Below are 20,446 nucleotides of genomic sequence, written 5' to 3'. Positions count from 1 at the left end.
AATATAGCATAGCATCGGCCCCTAGCCTCTCTCGTCCTTTTGCGAATTCAATTTACTGATATCATTGATGAAATTTATCGTCCCTGAAAAAGGATTAACGATTTCTTTGATTTTAATTTTATTAATATCTCCGTCATATTTGCAGAGTAGTCCAACAAAAAGTTTCATGGAGCAAATTTATTATCACTAAAAATCTTACTATTTTATTAAAATGTTATTTTTCTACTGACTAATTTTCAATCAATTTATTGAATCCTTAATTAATTTTAGAAAAAATGTCAATTTTAATCTTGTATTGTATGTATTGATATGTGACATTTTTTAAATTTCTATGTTTACAAGAATCAAAAATCATAATTATTGATCAATTTTAGTTATCTTTATCTAAATTTTTGAATATTTCATTAATCATATAACTTGAAAATAACAAAAAATAATAAATAACATAAAATAATTATACTCACGTGTGCGCACTATTATTGTTTTTGGAAAAAAAATGATATAATATCTAATCTAAAGTTTTGAAAATATAGATAAAAATATCGTTTTAATATTATCACTTAAGTATTTTTTTATGAAAGATTATTTTAGAAAAATTAAAAAAAAAAACAGACTTTCATAACGAGTATATAATTAAATTTTAAAAACAATTTCATTAAATCATTTAAAAATTAGCTAATACATCGATCTTAATTTATTTTAATTAGTTAATACATCGATCTTAATTTATTTTAATTAGTCAATACATGGACCTTAATTTAATTAAATAGTAATCTATTATATTATATAAAAATGAACATATTATACTAACTACTTGAAGACACCAAAAAACATTATTTCATATTGTTTTGAAAAATTACATATAAAAAAAAATTTACAAACGCGCGTGTGCATGTTTTCTCTAATAAGATAATAAAATTTTGACAAATTCATTTTATATCAATTAGAAAGTAAAATTTGTATTTAATTTAACCAGTCCAAAAGAAGAATCCTCGTTCTGCATAAACACAAGTTAAGCTTGGCTCACCTGCACACGAATTAGATCAGATGCTCTTTTTAAGTATATTCAAAACGCTTATAGCGATTTGAATTAGCCGAGTCCAAATGTCCAATTTCTCATAAGGTAAAAGGGAATTTCTTTAATGTAAAAAATATTATCAGCAGTTTTTTTCCGCACACTCTTAAATTCGGGCAAGGTATTAATTTAATAGATTGTGTAATAGGAGCCGATTTGATTCTGGTTTGATTTTCATTCCACTTCCTTTTTTTTTCCAAGAAAACAAAGACTTTAAAACCAAGTTATAATTAAGACATTACATTAGTTAAAATTAGAAAATACGTAACAACAATAATTAGTAGAAATTTTGGCATATAAACACAAAAAAGCAAAGGAATGCTAGCAAAATAGGGGTTTACTTTCCTCTCAGACAAATGCCTCGATTTGTCATCAATATTTTAAAGAATGGATTTCGATCAGACTCGTCATCTTATATTATTCATCATCGAGAAAAATAAAACCCCTTCGCTGTTCTTCCTTAATTTTTTTTAAAAAATAACAATAAACCACAAATAATTGAGTAAAAAAAGCCAAATCAAACAAAACATAATTGACTCTCTACAATCTACATGCAAAAACTTTAATATGTACCAAAACTTTATATTAAAATTGATTCATATACATGTACAAAACTTTAAAGGCTAATTTATGTCTCTTCAGTTCAGGTCTCCAAGAAAGTTTCAGCACGAAGCATCTCAGAAGAACGAAAGTTTATGCTTTTCATCATCATTAGAGACATAAATCGGCCAAATTAACATATACTCATTCGATTTAATTCCCTTTTTTAAGGATCTAATTCAGAAAATTCAAAATTGCTAAATAAAAATCTAATTTTGAAAATAAAGCCCCTTCAGTTCAGGTCTCCATTGTTCTTCCGCATGGATTACATTCTCAGAAGAACGAAAGTTTTAATTTTTAATCATCCCCAGAGGCCATTCAACAACTAATACTAATATATACTTAGATTCAGAAAACAAAAACAAAAAAAAAAAGAGTAAACATTGCTGTCTCCTCAGTAAAGATCCCCAATTGATTCAGCATGCACCAAATTCAGGAGATAAAAGGTCTATTATTTTACTAAATCGTCATAGAGAAAGGATTCGATCAAGAAACAATTAACTGAAAATACGAGAAAAGATTGAATAAATCCTTTACCAAATTCTCTCGATACCAAATACAAATCAGAACAGCACAAAATGAAAGCAGAGTTAGATGTTGAAATTCGATACCTCAACTTGCTTGTGCGGAGTGGATTCGAATATTGATTGTGAGATCAGAGGTGCCGATGAACTCCACCTTTATAGCGTATATCGGTTAGGATAGCGAAGCCCTAGTAATTTATTGGGCTTCAGTATTTGGAGTTGGTTACGTTTTGGGCCTATGCTAATTCAATGCCCATTTACCAAATATCATTCAGGATGTGCATAAGAAAAACAAGGATGCGCTACAAGCCTTTTGTTCTTAAAATCAAAGTTCTATATTGTTAATTTTTGACTAATTCCTTTATTTCTTTCATTTGGATAAATGATTGATAAGCTACTTAATAAAATAATGAAAATGTTTCTTCGCAATGTTGCAGGATTTAATATTTTATTTTTTATGATCTACTCCCTCCGTCCCAATTATATTGTCCATGTTTCCTTTTTTTTTGTCCCAAATATATAGTCATATATCATATTTAGTATTTTTTTTTACACTTCTTTACTAATATACCCCTATTAACTACACTTTGAAAATTGTGCAATCATTTTTTAATACATTAAATAGGGATAAAATAGGAAATTTATATAAAATTTTCTTTCCCAATACATTTTTCTTAATCTGTGTGAAAATCCAAAGAAGACATTATATATGAGACGGAGGGAGTACTTTTTAGTTTGTGAATTATCAAATCATTAGTGGTTTTAGATTGACCGATTTAAATTGAAATTAACTTTTGTGCATATTGATCACGAATCATATTTATCGACGATCAATTTAAAATCACATAAAACAATAAAAACACCTTATCATACTATTTGATTAAGCTTATGTATGGGTTGATTAATATTGAATTTTATATATATATATATATATATATATATATATATATATATATATATATATTATATATCTAACAATTAAAGAGTGTAATAATGCCAATAAATATTGATTTTCCAAACAATTTTAACTAGGGCTGACAAAAAATATCGAAATGCCGTCATACCGTTTTTACCATACCGAAAAAAACCAAAAATATCGAAAATTTTGGTATATCTTAAATTTCAGTACGATATGATACCGTACCGAAATTTTTGGTATCAGTATAAGATTTTTGAATTTTCGGTATTTTGGTATATCGGAAAAAAATCGGTATACACGGTATCGGTATGATACCGTGTATACCGATATTTTTTTAAAAAAATAGTATAAAAAAATCGGTATACACGGTATCATACCGATACCGTACCGAATTTCGATATTCGGTACGGTATCGATATAGATTTATGTCATACCAAAATCATGTCGGTATACCGAAATTTTCGGTAAGATATCGGTTTCGAAAATTTCGGTATACGATATACGATATTCGATATTATATACGATATACCATACCGAACCACCCCTAATTTTAACACAAATTTCACGCCCCCGATAACAGAACATGTGAGCGAATGGAACCGAACGTGGGGCCTACCATGAACCATTTCATATATAAATACCAGACCACCATCAACGTTTCTTAACCGTCACTCGCACATACAAAGATCTTCAAACTCGAAATCTCACTGCTTTTTGAGAAGCCGCCGTTTCATGATCACCAATGAAGCGCAAGCACCAAGCATTACGAGCTGCCAAAGGAGCTTTAGCAGCGGCATCAAAGCTCTACTTCACAAAGAAGCAGCTCCGATCACAGTTAACCCGCCGCCCCCGACTTCATTTTTCCCCTGTCATTCCTACGAATTGTGCAGCTTCAATTTTCGCACAACCTAGTGAAGTCTCCGGAGAATCTACTTTGTCATCTGTCAATGATTTTAGGAGAGTTATTACTGCAAGGTATTACAGGAAGAAGAGCAAAAATTCTGTTAAGGTTGAGGTATCGGAGAATATCTCCACGAATTCATGTGTTGAATCGTGCTCCGGAACGGTAGTGATTGGAGATTTAGATAACAGAGATTTGAAGTTGAAGAGTGTAAATGTGGAGGAAGGAGCAGGAGGGGAAGAGATCAGCAAATCTGAAGTTTCTAGCGTCTCTCGGTGCACCTTATCGGATAACAGATCGGGAAATGAGGATCGCAAAGCGACGGAATATGGACGTTATGTTGGAATTTCTCAAAATGAGGTCCAATTGGAGATTTCTCGTGATTTTTCTCTGGAAAATATGAATTCTGAAGCTGTAAACGTTCAGATCACTGATACTTCGATTTTGAACGACGGCATGGCCCCTGTCTCACACTCTGTCGGGACAACAATTGATATCAGTGAAAAAGGAGACCGTGAGGAGCTGCGATCGTGTGCTATGAATAGAAGTACAGAACTCACGACAGTAGATTTTGATTTAGTTTGTTCAGAGCAGTTCTCAAATTGCGGTAATTTAGGTGCTGGGGACTACGAGGAGCAAAACTCGTCCTCGGAGAATTATCAGGTAGTTTCTGATTTGGAAACAGAAACTTCGGATTATACGTCTTCCTTATGGAGTTACGCTTCCGGAAGTCAATTTTCTGAAAAGTCGATGGGAGATGAAAATTGTTCTCCTACTTTTCAATTGCTCGCTCAGTTTAAGAATCAGTTCTGCGAATCGACTTCGGCAACGGGTTCGGCCTATCATGACTGTGAAAACTATAGTTCTGACCGCATCAACGTGAGTTTTAAAAATTTCTGGAGTCATTCTTCTGCTGGTGGTGTCATTGTTTCAGTATCGTTCAAATGATCCTACTTACCTTGATTTGTTATTATATCACTTTTATCGTACGCGTATATGTTTTGGTAGCCTTAGTAACTAATATAGATGAAAAATCAATTCAAAATAAATTTAAAATATTTTAATTTCAAGTTTAAAATTTCTAATGCTTGATGCTTATTATAATTCTCATAATTGATTGAATTAGTATGTTATGTTTTTGGTTTCGGTCTGATTAGTTATTGGGACTAGAGGAAGAAGATGAAGAGAGCTATAAGATCATAAGAAACAGAGAGAGGAGGCAAATGTATTTGCGTGATTATGCAGAGGAATACTGTTCTACTACTGACTATGGCAATCTTGTCATTCAGCAGCGCCAACAAATGGTTCACTGGATTGTGGAGGTCTGTTACTATATGATTCTTTGTCCTCGAGTAATTAGTGATGAATTTTTCCTAAAAGAAGTCGTACTTTAAACATGTACGTATATACACCTATAACAGGTAATGAAATTACTATAATTTGTTATGTAGTTGATTTACATGTGGTTTCGAGATTCCGCACATCTGTTGACCATGGCAATATGACACGTGGCACACGTAAAATTACAATTGAAAGGTGAACTAATACGTGCATACACCATAATTATGGTGCAATACTTTTCATGATTTAAAGCCTCGTTGGATTGGTTGTGGTACTTTTTCTCTTTTTTTACGAGGTGGTGTGCAAATGTTCTGTGTTTGTTTCGAGACATAAAAACAATTCTTGGTATTTGTCATCTGACTATTTTTCTCCACTCTGGAGGATGGATTCCTTTATTCATACTTTCTTTTGGGTAAATGGATACCTTGAATATATGCTTAATCATATTTTCATGATTCATTCTCGTAGGTCAACGTCATAGGTTGATACATAAACTTTGAATTTGTATAAGAATGAGATAGAGAAGCCAACGAAAGATAAACTGAAAACAACAAACAGAAAATGAGAGCGCAAAAAAGGCCCTCACAATAAACTTGTTGAAAATGCTTGCATGCAACATATCTTTCTGGATATCAATAGATATTGAGTATAGCAAGTCTAAAAATTATTTCCTTGGTTCATATACAGAAGAGTCACACTCTTACTAGTGATTCTTTAAATTTCAATGATTCGATCATGCAGCAAGCTACTAATAAGGAGCTTCAGAGGGAAACAATGTTTTTAGGTGTCAGCCTCCTTGACAGATTTCTGAGTAAAGGATACTTCAAGAATATAAGGAATCTTCAGATTACTGGCATCGCATGCCTCACTCTAGCCACCAGGATTGAAGAAAACCAGCCCAACAACTGGTAACTCATCTTTGATTTACATACAATGTCGATGTATTATCGAGGGAAATCGAAGTGAGAATAATTTATTTGATTTCAAATCGTTTGTACATTGTTTAAATATTAAGATTTTAATTTCTAGTATTAATAAATGACATAAAATTTTTGATTTTCAGTAAACTAAATTCGAGTTTAAAAGGTCGGATTTTGCTACATAAAATAAACTTAGGGTGACTTCTTACTGACAAGGAAATCTAAACAATAATTCGTCAATTTTACTGAAATGTTTCGTTGGTATTTTTCTTCTTTATTTCTTTCTTCAGTCATGAAAATTCCAATGGTCCTCCCTGCTTGTCCATAGATGAAACAATATAATGTTCTTTTGTTTTAAGTTCCTATCTATATATCCCACTGACTTCTCTGCCAATTTTCCTCCTTTTTCTGCCACGTTCTTTCGTTAGAATAAAAATCTGGTCAAATTATTTGACCCACGTGCTTTTCACTTGTCTTCCATGATGGTATAATGAACGAGAGATGCTCAATCATTTTCCTTGGGAACTAAACATTGTAGACTTGTACCCTCTGAAGATACGGTTATCCCAAATCTTGAATTTTTACTTGAGATCTAATTTTGATTTTTGACACAGTATAAGGAGAAAGACATTCGAAGTAGGAAGCAACACATATGCTCGGAATGAAGTAGTGGCCATGGAATGGATGGTGCAGGAAGTCCTTGATTTCCAATGCTTCCTGCCTACCTTGTACAACTTCTTATGGTACGACTATTAATATTTGAAAACACATACATTTTGTAGGGAAGGACTGGGCCAGGCGCCAGCAGAGACGATTCTCCTACCCAAATAAATATTGGATTTAACTCAGCAATAATTTTAAAAATTCTAGTTTTGCCTCCAGATCCATTAAGTTTCTTCTTAAAACCTACTCGATACAACTGTTGGGTCCGGTGGATTTTTTCATATGTTTTCACCCTCTTCATGTGAATAATTCAACGTGCCTGACGAATATGTTCAGGTTTTATCTCAAAGCTGCAAGGGCTAATGAAAAAGTGGAGAAGACAACCAAATACCTTGCAGTACTCGCGCTGCTGGGTCATCAGCAGCTTTGCTATTGGCCCTCAACTGTTGCAGCTGGGCTTGTTGTTCTTGCTTCTATTGCAGCCAATCAAGATGCATCCTGCAACCTGATTACAGCAGTAAGAATTTCCCAATCCTCTGCATCTCTTTTCGTCAGCAAATAGATTATTTGGGCATTGTTCAGAAACTAGTACGAAGGTAGATGCAGGAATTTCCTAATTAATTTCCAACACTAACTCTTCAGATTCATGCCAGACAGAAAGACAAAGATCTACCTGAATGCATCAAGGTATTTATCAGCTTGCATGACCTCTCCACAATATTTTATTCTAATTCTTGCTTCAGTATTCCTGCCAGTGTCTGGCTAGGTATGTAAAGTTGAGGTAAAATATATCGTCATTCATATTCCTATCCCCATTATTTTCGTTTTAATGTCCGTGTCCTGTTCGTTGTTTTTGGTATTTGACTCTTGGGGCATGATGAACTTTCTTACATATTTTTGGGATGGATCGATAACAAAAAACTATAATCGAGGTTTTCTTTAACAATATTTATTTTATTGATTTGATGCTTTCGGACTTTAATTATGTGATTTGAGTCACATAGAATATATGCATTATAGCAATCCGACTAAACATTGTATATTGTGCTTGACAGAGTCTGGAATGGTTGGTGAAGTATCTATGACAGAAAGATGAACCAAGGTGATAAGGACATATAGCAAAGTACTGCATTAATCCTAGCATAGAATACTCTTTTCTTCCCTCTCTGATAATAGTTCATATATTGTCGATAGGATCAAATATTTTGTAAAGAGTGATGTACATTCTTTCAAATTAGCCGGTCATAAACAAGCGGTCTAAGAAAAATTTGTATTTTATACGATTACAGTTAATCCAAAATTGGTATACACATCTTATCGTTATTGTTAAATATATCAGTCATATATAGGTATAGCGAAATAATTCTAGTTTCTTGTTTAGGGATCGGCCCCTTTCAATCTCATCGCCTCGGTAGATCCCTTTCAATGGTTTTCAAAATTTTTAAATTCCCTACTTGTAGAAAAAGGAACAATACGCAAAAGCTTTGAACAGTCATTTCTCTTTTCCCTCTACGACGTAGTTTGGATATAGAAGCTGTAGGTTTTTTTTAAAAAAAAAAATAAATGAGTACGACATGTTAATGCATTTTTATTTTTATTTTTTAAAAATAGTAGTGTTTTGATGTTTGGGTAAATGTTGAAAAATATTTTTTTTAAAAAATTAAATAAAAGTAGAGCGAAAACCAAAAATCCAAAATTTTTAGATTCTAAGAAAACACTTGAAGAAGTACTTTTTAAAAATGTTTTTATAATCAAATGTTATACTCTTTAAGAAAAGCACATTAATTTGTTAAAAAAATAAGTGACTTTTTTTTTAATTTTTTTTTTCAATTTCTCCTACCAAACGACTTTCTACATGAACTTAAAATAAAGTATCATGTTTATCTCAAAAAAAAAATGTAAGGTATCGTGCATGAGCACTTCAAGAAATACGTCGCATCGCATTGAACACCATGTTGGGTACATGACACTCACGAACGCAAGATATGCATTTTTTGTTTGTGTGAGAGATTCAAGTTAAAAACAAACACAAGTATCGGACATATATATTGGCACATCGAATAATTTTTTCGTTACACGGAGTATAAATTTCTACAAAAAAACATTTCTAAAATATATGAAAAAATATATTATTTCTCCCCCTTGTATTTCTCACTTTTTTTTTCATATTTTAAATATTTTTCCCCAATTGTCTACAAGTTCTAAAATTGATCATTAATCGATAACTAAATAAGTACTATTTTTATGATTTGTTACATATTTTTGAATGTTTATAACTATCAAATCTAGAAGTTAAAAATACAAAAAAAAGATAGTTAAATTCATTTGCTAAAATAAGATTGTTTCTAATTGCTAAAAAAAAGAGGAGATCATATAAAATTATTAATTTGTCTAATAATTTTGGTTTTGTTCGAAATTAATTTATGATATAATGGTAATTTCATATCAAATTTCATCAATTAATTGAAATTTAGTTAATTAGCAGGTCTCTACTATAATAAGATAGTAAGACGACAACGATTATAATAAAAAAAATAATATATAATGTTATGTGTATATAAAATCGTACATAGAGGGTTACATGTTCTATAAATTAAGAAAGTATATCAAAATTCTTTTAAAATATCTTTATTTTCAATTGTTTGTCTTGCTAAAAAAAAACTCTTAACGAAAATATTATTATTTTTTATTCTATTATTTATTGTGCAGTTTTAGAGATGTCAAAAATTGAACCTTACCCAAATTGATTAGAAAATTATCGGATTAAGGTTATGGTTTTGGGGTTCGGGTTCGGGTTCGGGTTGGACCCGAAATACTTGATTTTTTTATTTTTAACAAAATAAAATTTTGAAAATTAAAAATTTTTAATGAGTTAGTTTGAGTTAAAGGCAAGATGTGTAATTTTTTTGGCATATAATGAAAATAATTTTTGTGTTAAAAACATGTCAATGCTAGATATATATAATCTTGAGTTCTCACCTATATGCACAAATGCATTGATTGTTGACACTCTAGTGATTAGAGAAGTTTTGTGATTTTGTGAGTGAATTGGATGATTCGATTCTTAAGTTTGGTGATTTATACTTGAAACCAAGGTAGACTTCTACAAGCTTAGAAATGATTTAGATAATAACAAAAATTCATTGAATGATTAAAAAGTTGCCAAAGTAACAGAGATAAAAAAAAATTTACAACTCCATCCGGGCATAATACACATAATAATATTCAATATATTTTTATTTAAATACATAATAACAAAATTTCACTTATATAGTTCTATATTATTTAAATTTGAAAGTTTAATTATACAAAATTTAAAATATACTTACTACACAAAATAAAAATTATTTTTAAAAATCAATGTTTTACAAAATAATTATTACATGTTCAAAATCTATGTTACAATACACAATAAATTTTTTTTTTCAAACATACAATATATAAAAAAAAAATATAGTAAATATTTCTTAATTCTATAAATAAGTACAAATTTTTTTTAAAAATTTTTCAATCCAAATAAATCAATAGTGACAACCGATCTGAACTCGACTAACTAGATCAACCCAAATCTACATGATTTTATTATTATTTTTTTAAACTAAATTAAAATATATTTATTATTATTAATATTATTATTATGTGTAATAATTAATATTTTGTTTAAATACATAATAATAAAATCTCGTTTATATATTATTTAAATTTAAAAGTTTTAATTTTAAAAATTTTAAAATATATTTATCATAAAAAAATAATAAAAATTAACTCAAAAAAATTATATATTTTTTCATAATTATTTTTTAAAATTTTATAAAATAATGACTTTTGTTGAATTCAATAAAATTAATTCTATAAACAAGTAATAAAAAATAATATTTTAGTAAAATTTTTTTTGATAAATGCAATAAATTTTAGGATGAAAAAAAAAGAAATTTTAAAAAAAATTTGATATATTTTCTTAATTTAATTAATAAGATATGTAACTTTTTATGTAAAAATCTGTCTACACATAACATTATTTTAAAAAAAAAAAAAACAAACTCAACTAAATTTTAAATTTGAATGGATTCGGCCCACTTGAATCGGGGTTAATGCCACGTCAGCTGGGCTGCAAGATACCGGTTGACTTTCAAAGTCTTCCGTCTCCACTTCAATATTATCCACGTACTAGCTGCAACCTGCTTAGAAATTTTCGTGGATCCATTTCACTTTTTGCAAGCATTTAATAACCCTTTGCTTTATCATCGTGTATGATTTCTTTTTCTTGCTTTTCCAAGTCGAAATGATTTTCATTCTGCATCGAACATCAACCTTTCTTCTTTATATGTTATTTTTCCACTGTTTCTGATTTTTTTTTTTTTAATTTTTCCTGATATTTGTCGATTAGCTTTATTCGAATAATGGGTTTCTTGATTTTCTGAAGAATCTACTCTGCTGTGTAATATTGGGAGGATCAGGTTAGGCGACTGTATGTTTACAATTTGTAGCTTTACATTTGCGTTGTGACGTTCTTTACAATAATTTCTCTTGCTGTAATCGTTAAAAGTTCAAGTTCTCTCATGTAATTTCGATTTGAATAATGGGTTTGATGGTTCTGTGGTTTGGTTTTAAATTGATTAAGTCCCGTGGACTCTGATCTTATATCATATTGTCTATACTCGCTTTCCTGCGGAGACTTGGTCGGAATTCAGGCATTAGTGCGTGTTAAGAACAAAAAATGCAAGGAAGAAGAAGAACTTGAGAGAAAAAATATCTCCATTTTTGTAAAACCAATTACGTTTATGTACAACTCTTCTCTGTATTTATATCTAAAAATACAAAGGAATGGAGAAACACGCCTTTTTACTAACACGACTTTAAGCCTATCTATTTACTTCTTCCAACACTCCCCCTCAAGCTTGATGTATGTCTAACATGCCAAGCTTGGACAATAAATAATGATGTTGATGTCTTCCCAAAGCCTTTGTGAATATGTCCGCTGTCTGCTCATTTGTTGATACATAAGCTGTTTGAATGAGATTCTGCTGGATCTTTTCTCTTATCAAATGACAATCTATCTCTATGTGTTTTGTCCGCTCATGATATAATGGATTTGCTGCTATCTGCATCGCAGCCTTATTATCGCAATAAAGTGTTGCTGGCAGATCTACCTTCACTCCCATGTCTGTCAATATCCCTACAATCCATATAATTTCACATGTTGTTGCAGCCATTGATCTATACTCAGCTTCAGCAGATGATCTGGATATTGTAGACTGTTTCTTTGTTTTCCAAGAAATTAAAGATTCTCCCAGCTTTATACAATAACCAGTCACCGATTTTCTACTCATCGGACATGTTACCCAATCTGAATCACAGTACGCCTTTAATATGAATGAACTCTGGGATGACAAGAAGATTCCAAGTCCTGGTGCACTCTTCAAATACTTCAGGATTCTAATGGCTGCTTCCATATTTGATTCTTTTGGTTCACTCATGAATTGACTCAAAGCTTGTACTGCAAAACATATATCTGGCCTTGTGATTGTCAAATACAATAGTCTTCCCACCAATCTTCTATACTCTCCTGGATTTTCTAACACTTTATCATCAGAAATATCAAGCTTAGTAGAATCATCATATTCTTTCGTGGTTAACTTCAGATTTTGCTCCATAGGTGTATTAATAACCTTTGCTCCTGATAATCCCATGTCCGATATCAATTCCAAAGTGTACTTCCTTTGATTCAAACAAATACCCTTTTTAGAGCGAGCTACTTCTATACCCAAAAAATACTTCAGCTGCCCTAAATCCTTGATATGAATTTCAGTATGCAAATATTCCTTAAGAGCCAAAATAGATGCTTCATGATTCCCCGAAATCACAATATCATCTACATATACTAGCAACAAGGTAATGAATTTACCGTCTTTCTTAACAAATAGAGAATGATCGTGCTTCGACTGAATGAAACCAGCACTTTTCATGACTGAAGCAAATTTCAAATTCCACTGTGTCGAAGCTTGTTTAAGACCATAAAGAGATTTGAGTAATCTACATACTTTGTTGGCCTGTAACTCCCCCTGATTACCAAATCCTTGAGGAATGGACATGTATATTTCTTCGTCAAGATCACCTTGCAAGAAAGCGTTAGTGACATCCATTTGATATAATGGCCAATGTAAAACAGCAGCAACACTCAACAAGCAACGAACAGTGCCTATCTTTGCTACTGGGGAGAAAGTATCATGGTAATCGATGCCAGGGAGTTGAGTATATCCCTTGGCAACAAGCCGAGCTTTGAATCTGTCTACACTGCCATCGGGATTATATTTTACTTTGTACACCCATTTGTTCCCAATAACAGATTTACCAGGTGGCAAAGAAACAATATCCCATGTGCGATTAGCTTCTAACGCTGCAATTTCAGTATTCATTGCTAATTGCCAACGAGGATCACTCATTGCTTCATGATAATTCCTAGGTTCCTTAACATGGGATATAGAAGAAAGGCAGGCTTGGTAGGAAGGAGACAAATGAGAATAAGCAACATAATTTGTGATAGGATATGGTGATCGATAAGAATTAGAATGGTTGATGGTTGGACAAGTATAATCATGAGACCAAATAGGTGGTCTAGGCAACCGAGAAGATCGGCAAATATTGAGAGAGGAATCTGGTTCAGTAGATGGAGAAGACAAAGACGCTGAAAGAGGCTCAAGATGATGCTCTAAGACGGGCAGGAGAAGGAAAGATGGGTGGAGGTGATGCACTAGCAGAAAATGGGAATATAGACTCATGAAAAGAAACATCTCGTGAAACAAAGAATTTGTGGGTACTAAGTTCAAGAACTTTGTATCCCTTTTGTGAATTGGGATAACCAAGAAATACACATTGAGTTGCTCGGGGTGCAAATTTATCACTGCGTGGAAGAATAGAGGCATAGCAAAGATACCCAAACGTTCGAATGTGAGAATTTCGAAAGGTGTTTTATTGGACAGGAGAGGAGTTGGTATACGGTTAATTAAATAGACAGCCGTAAGTACACAATCTTCCCAAAATTTGTTGGGCAAAGAAGCTTGAAACTTCAAAGACCGAGCCATTTCCAATATATGGCGATGCTTTCGCTCAACTACCCCATTTTGTTGAGGGGTATAAGCACAAGAACTTTGATGGAGAATGCCCAATGAAGTAAGAAAATTTGTACACTCAATGCCGAAAAATTCAGCACCATTATCGGTTCGAAGTATTTGAATAGAAGCAGAAAATTGAGTTTTAATGAGAGAAACAAAGCTTTTAAGCATGGGAAAAGTATCCATTTTTGAATGCATCAAGTAAACCCAAGTAACACGGGTATAATCATCGACAATGGTAAGAAAATACTTCTCGCCATTGTAAGTGGCAGATTGAAAGGGTCCCCAAATATCCATGTGAATTAATTGAAAAACATGAGTTGAGACAGAATTTGTGATCTTTGGGAAACATGATCTAGTTTGTTTAGATTGAGGACATATGTGACAATGATGTAATGTAAAATCATGCGATAAGAAGGGTAACATTTTCATACGAGATAAAGACACACAACCAAGGCGTTTATGCCAAAGAAATTCATTTGATATATCAGAAGTTGCTACAGTCAGATCAGAAACTAGTGTATTACAATTTGAAGTAAAGGAATTTCTAACAGGAAAAGTTGGATCAACACTTCTGATGTGAAAACTGGAGATGTCTAAGTGATAAAAACCATTCTGCATTTTACCAATCCCCATTGTCGTCCCAGTGCATAGGTCCTGAAAGAGACAAAAACTGGGATGAAAAATGACAGAACAGTGATGATCTTTGGTAAATTTGGACACTGACAGCAAGTTGAAAGTGAAGTTGGGAATATATAAAACATTGTGAAGAGCAATGGTAGGAGTGATTTTGACTGATCCCAGTTTAGTAACACTAGTTTTATTACCATTTGGCAACTGAACAACCCCATTGGAACCAACATAGGATACTATATTATATAGATTTGCACCTTTCCCAACCATATGGTCATTAGCACCAGTATCTACTATCCAATTAGAACATAAATGTTCTTGAGATGTACCTGCCATATTTGCTGAAGCTAACACAGTGTTAGACGATGAATCCTTCTCCAACAACTTCAAAAGAGCAGCATATTGTTCTGGTGTAAACGAGATTCCAGATACAGTCTCCTGATTTGACACTCCTTCTGATATTGTATCTGAAACAGTCATATTGGCCATGTTTTTACCCAATTTGCCTTGTTCCTGATGTGTAACCTTATGATCATTTTTATACCATCCTTGAGGCTTTCCTGTATACATCTTATGATCAGGTGGATAGCCTATCAACTTGTAACATCTGGATTTTGTATGACCCGGCCAATTACAATGCTCACAAAACAGAGTACTCCGTTTTCGCACTTGAGATGAATAAAACGCTGCATGAGGAGCTTCAGCTAAAATTGGACCAACACTCGACAAACTTCGATGAGATTCTTCCTGTGCAACAATAGCAAAAGCTTGCCCTACAGATGGAAGTGGTTGCATCATCAGGATTTGACTCCTAATCTGTACATAACTATCATTCAGTCCCATAAGGAATTGAAGAAGTTTCTGTTGTTGATCATGTTCGACGTACTGCTTTGTTGATTCACATGAACAGGAAGGAAAGTCACAAGTGCAGAGTACTCATCCCATAGCTGCCGTAGTTTGGAGTAATACACAGAAATTGTGGTCTGACCTTGCAACAACCGTCCAATTTCTCGATGCAATGAAAAAATTCGAGATCCATTGACCTTGTCAAATCGCTCCTTCAAATCATCCCAAACACGCTTCGCATCTGTGGAGTAAACAATACCATAAAAAATTTCTTTCGATACACCATTCATGATCCAAGACAAGACAATTGCATTGCATCGTTCCCACTGTTTAATAGTAGCAGCATTCGATTCAGGACAAGGACAACTTCCATCTATAATCGCCAGCTTATTCTTAGCTCGTAACGCAATTATCATAGCTCGGCTCCATACTCCATAGTTTTCAGTTCCAATCAATTGCTTGGATATCAGATTAACACCTGGTACATTAGATGGAAGGATGTAGAGTGGATCAAAGACATCAAGCACAGCCATGGAATTACTAGATGCAGAGGCCATTAATCCGGAAAAAAATAGCAGATCGATTATTTCCGTAAACGAATTGAAGTATTTCAATCTAAATTTCAACTTGAATCAACTCGAAACAAGTGAAATCACAGATCAGAAAGAAAACCTAGTGCTCTGATACCATGTTAGAAATTGAGACTTAGACCTAACTCACCTCAAAAGCTAGCTCAAGAGGTAAGGGTTGCCCTTGTCTATATTAAGGGCTCCCAGGAACTCTATACAACCGATGTGGGACAATATTTCAACACACCCCCACACGCCCAGGAATGAACGTCTGGAGCGTGAAGATATAACGGGTGGCCTAACTATAGGCAGCCCAATTATGGGCAGTCCAACACATACGGAGGGGAGGGTCTGGTCTCTGATACCATGTTAAGAACAAAAAATGCAAGGAAGAAGAAGAACTTGAGAGAAAAAATATCTCCATTTTTGTAAAACCAATTACGTTTATGTACAACTCTTCTCTGTATTTATATCTAAAAATACAAAAGGAATGGAGAAACACGCCTTTTTACTAACACGACTTTAAGCCTATCTATTTACTTCTTCCAACAGTGCGAGCATTGGTTCTATGTTGCAGTAATTAGTTCCAAAGTATTGCCTTTTCTTTGCAGCTGTGAAGTGACATGGCTGATGCAGTTGTAGAATTTCTCCTAACTAATTTGAAGGAGCTGCTACTCTACCATGCGGATTTGATTTCTAATGTGAAAGATCAAGTTGAATCTCTTCATAAAGAACTCAGTTTGATGAAAGCATTTCTCAAGGACTCCAGAGAGAAGCGTGATGAATCTGAGTACGTTCGAGAGATAGTCAGACAAATCACCGATGTGACATACGAAGCAGAAGACATCATCGACAAGGTTGTAGTAGATGCAGCACTACGAAGGTCGAGAAGCACTCTGGCGAAACTTTTTAAACCATTCAATCATGTTTCTGTTCTTCATCGGAATGCCAGAGAAATTGAAGACATAAAAGTAAAGGTTAAGGAGATATACGACAAGAAAATGTTTGGCATAGTGAGTCTGCCAGTAGGAGAGCCTTCTCGGAGGCGTACCCGAGAGAAAAGGCAACCTAATGTGGAGGAACACAATGTTGTAGGTTTTGATGAGGAGGCTAATGCCATAATTGATCGTCTCATTAAAGGGCCAGATGTTCTAGAAGTCGTTTCAATCGTTGGTATGGGGGGACTTGGTAAAACAACACTGGCCAAAAAAGTTTACGTTGATGGTCGTATTGAATTTCGCTTCTATCTTCGTGCATGGACTTATATATCTCAAGAATACAGCAGAAGGGAAGTGTTTCTTTCCATTTTAGAGTCTTTGGGACTCACAACAGATCAAATGTTCAAAATGAGCGACGAGTGGCTTTCCGAGGAGCTATGCAAACATTTGAGGTACAATAGGTACCTCATTGTCATTGATGACGTTTGGACAAAAGAGGCTTGGGATGATATCAGAATGGCTTTTCCAAACACAAATTTGAGGAGTAGGATACTGTTGACCACTCGAAACAGAGACGTCGCTTTGGACGCCAACCCTAGTGGCCCTCCTCACAACTTGCGTTTTCTAACTGACCGCGAAAGTTGGGAGCTACTCCGTGGGAAGACTTTTCCGAAAACAAGCTGCCCTTCAGAGCTTGTGGATCTTGGAAAACAAATTGCTAGAAAATGTTATGGGCTTCCACTTGCAATCGTGGTGGTCTCAGGTCTACTTTTGAAGAAGGAAAAAACGCGAGACTGGTGGAAGAGAGTTGCTGATAGTGTCAGTTCATACGTAGCCAAAGACCCAAAGCAGTGCATGGATGTGTTAGCATTAAGCTACAAGCATTTGCCAGATCATTTGAAAGTTTGTTTCATCTATTTTGGAGTATTTCCTGAAGATTTTGAGATCCCCGTCTGGAAGTTGCTCAGATTATGGGTTGCTGAGGGATTTGTGCAAGAAAGTGGACAAGAATGCTTAGAGGACATAGCAGAAGAGTATTTAGAGGATCTTGTCGATAGAAATTTGGTCTTGGTTGTTAAGAAGAGGGCTAATGGTCGAATCAAGACTTGCCGAATACATGACATGCTGCGTGATTTATGCATTAAAGAAGGTGCACAAGAAAAGTTTTTGCAGGTTATCAAAGGCCCTTTACAAAGTCATTCTGTTGGGGCTTCAATCCCAACTTATCATCGACGACTTTGTGTCCATTTGAACATACTGGATTTTATATCCTCCAAGCCCGATGGCCCGAATGTCCGGTCCTTCTTGAGTTTTGGCTTGGAAGAGAAGGACGTCCCTCGACAGCATACAACTTTCATACCCGAAGCATTTGGTTTAGTCCGGGTTTTGGATCTAAGATCCCTTAATTTTCCACGTTTTCCCAATGAGATAGTGCAACTGGTTCACCTCCGGTTCATGGCCCTTTTCGGCAACTTCAAGATTCTTCCTGCATCAATCTCGAATCTCTGGAATCTTCAAACAATAAGCATTGGAACAATGTCTTGCGATCTCAAGATCCAAGCAGACATTTGGAAAATGTTGCAACTCAGGCATCTCTATACCAGCAGTATAAGTTTCTTGCAAGGGCCTCCTGCTCAAACACGCAAGGATAATGAAGACCCTTTTGTGAGACGAAACATACTTACTCTTTCCACCATTTCACCTGATAGCTGCACCGAGAACATACTGGCAAGAACTCCCGGTTTGAGAAAACTCGGGATACGTGGGAAGTTAGTTGTGCTAATGGAGAAAAAGGGAGGGTCAACTATGTTCGATAATCTTGCCAAATTAGACAGCCTTGAAACACTGAAGCTGTTAAATGACACATTCCCTTTGGATCCTTCCCGATGCATCATTCCAGGTCTCCCACCATCTTACAAATTTCCACCAAATTTAAAGAAAATAACTTTATCCGACACATTGCTCGAATGGGAGCATATGTCAACGTTGGGAGTGCTTCCAAACCTCGAGATTCTTAAGTTGAAAGATTATGCATTCAAGGGACGTCACTGGGAGCCCCTCGATGGTGGCTTTCGGCTGCTCAGGGTCCTGCAACTTGGGAGGACTGATCTGGTTCGGTGGGATGCTGCAGCTCATCATTTCCCAAGGCTTCAGTCTTTGGTTCTTACTCACTGCTCGAGTCTTGAGGCAATTCCAATCGGTCTAGCCGAGGTATCTGCACTACACAACATGGAACTTCACTGGCTTAAGCCGAGTGCCACAAATTCTGCCAGGATAATTCAACTGCAAAAACTTCAGATTCAACAAGAACAAGGACTTGGGAACTCTAAATTCAAGCTCCTCGTCTATCCTCCCGATTTGGAGTCAGATAACTACCAGTAATTGTGTGAAGGGCAAGGCAAGCAAACACTCTTTGTACCGGAAATCTTTCCTTTTCCAGTGATGAACACTCAGAAAATAATGTCTGCTTTATTTACATGTGTACCGTTCCCTTAAATTGATAACGAAAATCTGAAAACGTATTATGTTTCAAGTGTACGATGAAGCTTAAAATTTACAAGCATTTAAAGTTCTTCTATGTAATATATAATCTTTCGTTACTTGTAGCTTTTGTATTGTCCTCACTATTTGACCGATTGATAATGGAGTAACTCTAGTTTCTTGGAACGTCCGTCTCGACCGAAAACTTGTAAATTGCCACATTCCCAATTTTTAGATTTTAGGTATTTTGTCGTCAATTATTTTCCAATTAAGAATTCTAATTCTTGTCAAAGTACTTTAAGTTAGTCAATATTCGGTTGGAGAAGTCATTGAATTAAAAAAAAAAAAAAAAAAAAGGTTAATGTTGTGGCGCATTTTTTTTACTAAGTTTGTTTGTTCTTCCTCAATTTTTTTTTTCTGTTGGATGTTTGAGAATTTTTCAAGTTGGTTGGTTAACTTTTAATTAATGACTTCTCAGTTTGCAATACAATAAAGTGTTTAACTGTATTTTTTTGATTAAAAAAAAATTTATTTTTGAAAAGTATAATGTATTGACATATTGTTACAAAATCTGTTTTCAAAAAGTATAATGTTTTGTTACAAAATTCTATTTTTATTTAGAAATAAAAAAAATATATTTTTGAACATTTATCAAAACATCAAAATGGTTTGTTTTTTGTTTTTTTAATAAATCACTTGAAAATATTGGAGTAATAAATTTTTAAACTTTTTTTAAAAGTTACAGCTTCTATATAATCCCTCCCTTGCTATTTCATCGGAAATTTGACATTGTTAAATTGAATTTAGTCATTACTTTGGGTTTCATGTTAAAACTAATAGTAAAAAAAGGGTGGGTACAACAAATTCTAAGGCAAAATATGTAAATTTTATACGTAAACATTACTTTTAAAATATATATCTAAT

The 20,446-nt window shown here is 33.8% G+C and overlaps 2 protein-coding genes and 3 non-coding genes across 6 annotated transcripts; 2 read left to right on the top strand and 3 right to left on the bottom strand.

Annotated features, from left to right (window-relative positions):
• Positions 1–1,418: 1,418 nt before the first annotated feature.
• On the bottom strand, positions 1,419–1,508 carry LOC140885589 (small nucleolar RNA SNOR75). Its single transcript, XR_012151033.1, has one exon. It is a non-coding gene; the product is annotated as a small nucleolar RNA SNOR75 (small nucleolar RNA).
• Positions 1,509–1,707: 199 nt separating this feature from the next.
• Positions 1,708–1,794, bottom strand: LOC140885979 (small nucleolar RNA Z159/U59). Its single transcript, XR_012151389.1, has one exon. It is a non-coding gene; the product is annotated as a small nucleolar RNA Z159/U59 (small nucleolar RNA).
• Positions 1,795–1,901: 107 nt separating this feature from the next.
• LOC140885977 (small nucleolar RNA Z159/U59) lies at positions 1,902–1,990 on the bottom strand. The gene has a single exon (XR_012151387.1). It is a non-coding gene; the product is annotated as a small nucleolar RNA Z159/U59 (small nucleolar RNA).
• Positions 1,991–3,860: 1,870 nt separating this feature from the next.
• Positions 3,861–8,239, top strand: LOC140878264 (cyclin-SDS). Its single transcript, XM_073281864.1, has 7 exons — positions 3,861–4,898; positions 5,177–5,341; positions 6,102–6,268; positions 6,895–7,023; positions 7,280–7,460; positions 7,586–7,630; positions 7,999–8,239. The coding sequence occupies exons 1-7, from the start codon at positions 3,861–3,863 to the stop codon at positions 8,026–8,028; spliced, it is 1,755 nt and encodes a 584-aa protein (XP_073137965.1). The 3' UTR covers positions 8,029–8,239.
• Positions 8,240–11,114: 2,875 nt separating this feature from the next.
• LOC140885105 (putative disease resistance RPP13-like protein 3) lies at positions 11,115–19,641 on the top strand. 2 transcript variants are annotated; one of them, XM_073292036.1, is made up of 3 exons: positions 11,115–11,191; positions 11,331–11,400; positions 16,715–19,641. In XM_073292036.1, the coding sequence occupies exon 3, from the start codon at positions 16,727–16,729 to the stop codon at positions 19,421–19,423; it is 2,697 nt and encodes an 898-aa protein (XP_073148137.1). In that variant the 5' UTR covers positions 11,115–11,191; positions 11,331–11,400; positions 16,715–16,726; the 3' UTR covers positions 19,424–19,641. The 2 variants fall into 2 exon arrangements, with proteins under 2 accessions (XP_073148137.1, XP_073148138.1); XM_073292037.1 differs by lacking the exon at positions 11,331–11,400 and having other exon boundaries at positions 11,174–11,191.
• The last annotated feature ends 805 nt before the right edge of the window (positions 19,642–20,446 follow it).

The sequence above is a fragment of the Henckelia pumila genome, chromosome 2 (genome assembly GCF_033568475.1).
Source record: "Henckelia pumila isolate YLH828 chromosome 2, ASM3356847v2, whole genome shotgun sequence".
In the NCBI taxonomy this organism is placed as follows: Eukaryota; Viridiplantae; Streptophyta; class Magnoliopsida; order Lamiales; family Gesneriaceae; genus Henckelia; species Henckelia pumila.
The sequence above is the reverse complement of the archived record's forward strand: the minus strand, read 5'-3'. Positions and strand labels throughout refer to the sequence as shown.